General features: G+C 51.0%; 1 protein-coding gene across 1 annotated transcript in view; it reads left to right on the forward strand.

Moving 5' to 3' along the window:
- The first annotated feature begins 779 nt into the window (after positions 1-779).
- Positions 780-4,341, forward strand: part of actr5 (actin related protein 5) — a 28,469-nt gene continuing 24,907 nt past the window's right edge. The window contains exon 1 of the mRNA XM_016258284.1: positions 780-833. Within this exon, the coding sequence (XP_016113770.1) occupies positions 780-833 (54 nt within the window). The remainder of the gene's footprint in view (positions 834-4,341) is intronic.

The following is a 4,341-nucleotide window of genomic DNA, read 5'->3' on the forward strand; positions in this document are numbered from 1 at the left end:
GTGTATAAAATTTATTTTAAGATAAAAAATTAGACGACAAAGAATGAACTTGACAGAGCTCAAACTCAAACCACACGGCAGCAACAAACCAGGGTTCCTCAAATCCAGTCCTGGATAGCCACTGATGCGGGTATCTTTGGAGAGCATCTAGGACACCCAGAGACTATAAGCCATCTCTGAAAACCATATAAAAAGAAAACCAGTTTAGTTCATGTGATTTGAAAGCTGTGGTGCAAACTAGAGTGTTTTCATGTTTAATTAAGTGAGGTCCCACAATGAATTCCCGATAAAATAATTGAAACTTTAACTTGTACTGGTGCCCTATAACATGGTGGTGTCACGCTTGAGCTGGATTGAGGAGAAAGAGCACATGATGAAGACGGTGAAAATCCAAGAAAAAGAGTAATCCACAACAACAGGGCAACACAAGCTAACACAACTAGTGCACATAACATTAAACATCAATAACCGGCAAGAACGAACTGAAAGGGAGCAACTTAAATACACAGACCAAGTGAGGATAATAAACGAACACAGGTGAACAGAATGAACTAATCAGACATGAGGGAAAACTAGGTCAAACAGGGATGAAACAGACTGTGACAGTATTCCTCCCTCTGGCCAGGCGCGACCTCGTGCCATAACAAAACATTGAAGGGAGGGATGGAGGGGGACTTAGGAGGAGGGTAAAGGAGTGGAGCAGGGATGGTAACGGGACAGCGAAGGGCCGGCAGGAAGGCTGGCACATGACCAGGGCAGCGACAACAGAGGGAGGAGACATGGAGGTATCAGGAGGAACCATGGTGGACCAGACGCAGGGAGGAGCCATGGAGGTATCAGGAGGAACCATGGTGGACCAGACGGCGGGAGAAGCCAGGGAGAAGACAGGAGGGAGTTGGAGCAGGAGGAGCCAGGTGGGACCCAGACTGCAACCATGAAGGTGTTCCAGGGTGGAGCCGACAGAGGGAGGAGCCATGGTGGCGGAAGGGCTGACGACTAGGGGTCGATGGTGGTGGGAGAGGAGCCCAGGGCGGAGACGGAGAGCCGACGAGCCAGGGCAATGCAGAGGATCCGGAGGGCCGAGGCGAAGCAGATGGCTCAAGCGACCAAGGCGCAGGTGGGGATCCTGAAGGCCATGGTGGAGCCAGAGTGACAGAGGACCAAGGTGGAGCTGGAGGGAGGGAGGAGTCCAACGGAGCCGGTGGGACAGATCGATGAGAAGCAGCCAGAGGAGTGAAGTCCTGAGGCGATGGCGGGTCGATGACTGACCAAGGCAGAGCCGGAGGGACGAGGGGCCTGGCGAAGCTGGTGGACTGACGGACCATGGCAGAGAGGAGGGAGCTAGGAGCCATGGTGGAGCCGCTGGGTTGACGGGCTGAGGCGGAGTCCGGGCCTCGGAGGCTGGAGGCGGAGACAAGGGATCCTCCAGCCACGACACCGATGGAGACTGGCAGACCCGCGGCAAACCCACATCACAGATGGTGGGCTGAGGGTGAGCTGAGGGGTTGACAGGGGACAGCGGAGGCGATGGCGAGGACTGATGAAGCAGTGGTGGGAGGCTGGGTGGGAGTTGAGCAGTCCGGGGGTTCAGGGATGGTGTGTGATGCCCACACACACACCAAATAGCAACTCCCAGCACCGGGAGTTCCAGGGACACGGGAACAGCCTCCATGGTTGAGACAAGACAGACAGATAGTTCAAGGCAGACAGAACTGGGCACGACCTCCATGGTCATGATGGAGCAGACAGATAGTTCAGGGCAGATGATGGCCATAACAGGACAGACAGATGATGGTGAAAGAATAATTAGTAGTTCAGAATAAAAGTCTATTAAATCCCTTGAGTCCTTCCTCAGCGGTGGTACAGTGGGCGGGTCTTTCCTCCATGCCCTCACTCTCCACTGTTACATCCATCATCGCGTGCGTTGTCGCAGGCTCTCGCACCTGGTCAGCCTCGAGGGCCCTCCCCGGACAACTGCGCACATGTAGCCGTGTTCAGTCCAGCATGTAAGAAAGTGACCAGGCAGTCATCCGGGAAGGTGGTCCGATGAGCGAGACCAAGGAATTCTTCCATATGCTCCTCGAAGGGAGCAGTTCTCCTGCTCCAGGCAAAGCAGGCGAACAGTGGCAAAGTGATCATGAAAACAAACACAGACACACACACTGACAAAAACTGAAAGTTGAAATTGAAAAAAATAAATGGAGGTAAATCACGCCGGTATACTTTCTTCTAGGCCGGTTATTCTGTCACGGTCACTGGTGGGAGATCAAGCGCTCAACGCAGGAGATGAATAACATGCAGTCTTCAATAGTAATCCACAGTAAAACAGACAGGGAATCCAGGAGGAAGGCAAACCAACGATGTGTATACATAAACAATAACCGGCAACTGAGAGAACTAAGGAGTATTTATACAAACATGACAAAAGTGTGTTTTAGTGATTGTTTTTTGTTTATTTATCTCACATGTGTTGTACTCTGTATTGTTCTATGTATTTCTTATTGGGACCCCAATCGAAAATGCTATCCCTATAATAAATACAAATTCTTCAGTTTATGAACATAAAAGAACAGTTTTGCTTTAAAAGCCTTCACAGCACTGATCATATCACATAAGGATTTGTCTTTACCTTGTAATTGAATATTGAGCAGATTCAGTTTGTCTGTTACATTGGCCAAGAATGCAAGATCAAGCAGCCACCCAGCATCAGACAAAAAGTTGGTGTCTTCCCCCCTTGTTTTCATAAAAGCTTTAATTTCACTCCGCAAGGAAATAAAGTGGTGAAGTACCGTACCGCTAATCAACCATCTGACTTCTGTGTGAAGTAAGAGATGGCCATACTCTGGAGAAATTTCATCAAGAAACAGTTTGAAGCATCTGTGTGTCACGGGCAGGGTATTCAAGAGAGCAGGCAGGACGACGAAGACGACATTTAATAATTTGCAAGCAGGAGATCCAGACAGGGTAGACATCAACACACAGGGTAACATTCACAATAACCGACAAACTCGAATACAAGAGACAGGAACAGATATAGGGCAGATAACGAGGGGCAGACAGGTGGGCTTAATGAGAAATCAGGAGCCCTTCCTGGGCTGAAATGGGGATCAGGAGCCCTTCCCGGGCTAAACTGGGGATCGAGAGCCATTCCGGGGCTCGACAGGGGATCGGGAGCCATTCCGAGGCTCGACAGGGGATCGGGAGCCATTCTGAGGCTCGACAGGGGATTCCGAGGTCTCTCCTCCTCGTTTTGACCCTGAATTCCCTCAATATTCTGGCCCTTATGTCCCGCCATTGTCAGCTCACCCTCAGCCATGATGCCAGGGGGCGGAGCTCCTCTCCGCGCTCACACCTTCCACGGCTTGCTCCCTCGTGGTGGGCACTGTCACCGGCTCTCGCACCTGGTCTGACAGGTTGGGCTCAACATCCGAGGCGATCCTCCGCTCAGCCGCTGGGCTTCGCTGTGGCTCGCGGCGGGAAATGGCTCTCCGTCATCGGTGGGCTCAAGCTGATGCTCCATACCGCGGGGAGATGGTGGGCTGGGCATGAAGTGGATCCGGCGAGATAATCCACGGGGCCGATGGTGAGTGGCGACCCGTTTCTCGTCAGAGTCCACTCCACGAAGGTGGCAAATTCCTCCCGAGGACCATCTTCGGACAACCGCACTCTGCACTCGGCGTTCAGACTTGCCTCATAGAAAGCGCAGAGCGCGTCATCCGGATAGCTGGTGACGTTAGCGACCATCAGGAACAGTTTGGTATGGTCCTCGAGAGTCCTGCCCTCCTGCTCCAGCAGGAGAAGGAGGAATTCGGGGCGCGTGAAGGGATCCATGGGGCAAACACAACGGAAAGAAAAACACTGAGGAAAAAACGGAAAACAAATGGAGGGGAGAACATGGCAGTTAAACTGTTTTCTGGTCGGTTATTCTGTCACAGGCAGGGTATTCAAGAGAGCAGGCAGGACGACGAAGACGACGAAATAAAGGATATTTAATGATTTGCAAGCAGGAGATCCAGACAGGGTAGACATCAACACACAGGGAAACATTCACAATAACCGACAAACTCGAATACAAGAGACAGGAACAGATATAGGGCAAATAACGAGGGGCAGACAGGTGAGCACAATGAGGTAATTAACTCATAACGAGAACAGGAACAACCAAATAAGGAAACCACACTCAACAGTCCACAGGGGTGTGACACTGTGCTGTTTGGACTTGATTGGAATTGAGTAGATAATCTGAACAACCGGTGTCATGACATGATCAAAGCACATAACCTTACTGCAGATAGTCTGCTAATAAATGATCCAATGATACAAAATCTGGGTCATTCTTGC

Source organism: Sinocyclocheilus grahami, unplaced genomic scaffold (genome assembly GCF_001515645.1).
Source record: "Sinocyclocheilus grahami isolate Dianchi unplaced genomic scaffold, SAMN03320097.WGS_v1.1 scaffold1667.1, whole genome shotgun sequence".
NCBI classification, from domain to species: domain Eukaryota; kingdom Metazoa; phylum Chordata; class Actinopteri; order Cypriniformes; family Cyprinidae; genus Sinocyclocheilus; species Sinocyclocheilus grahami.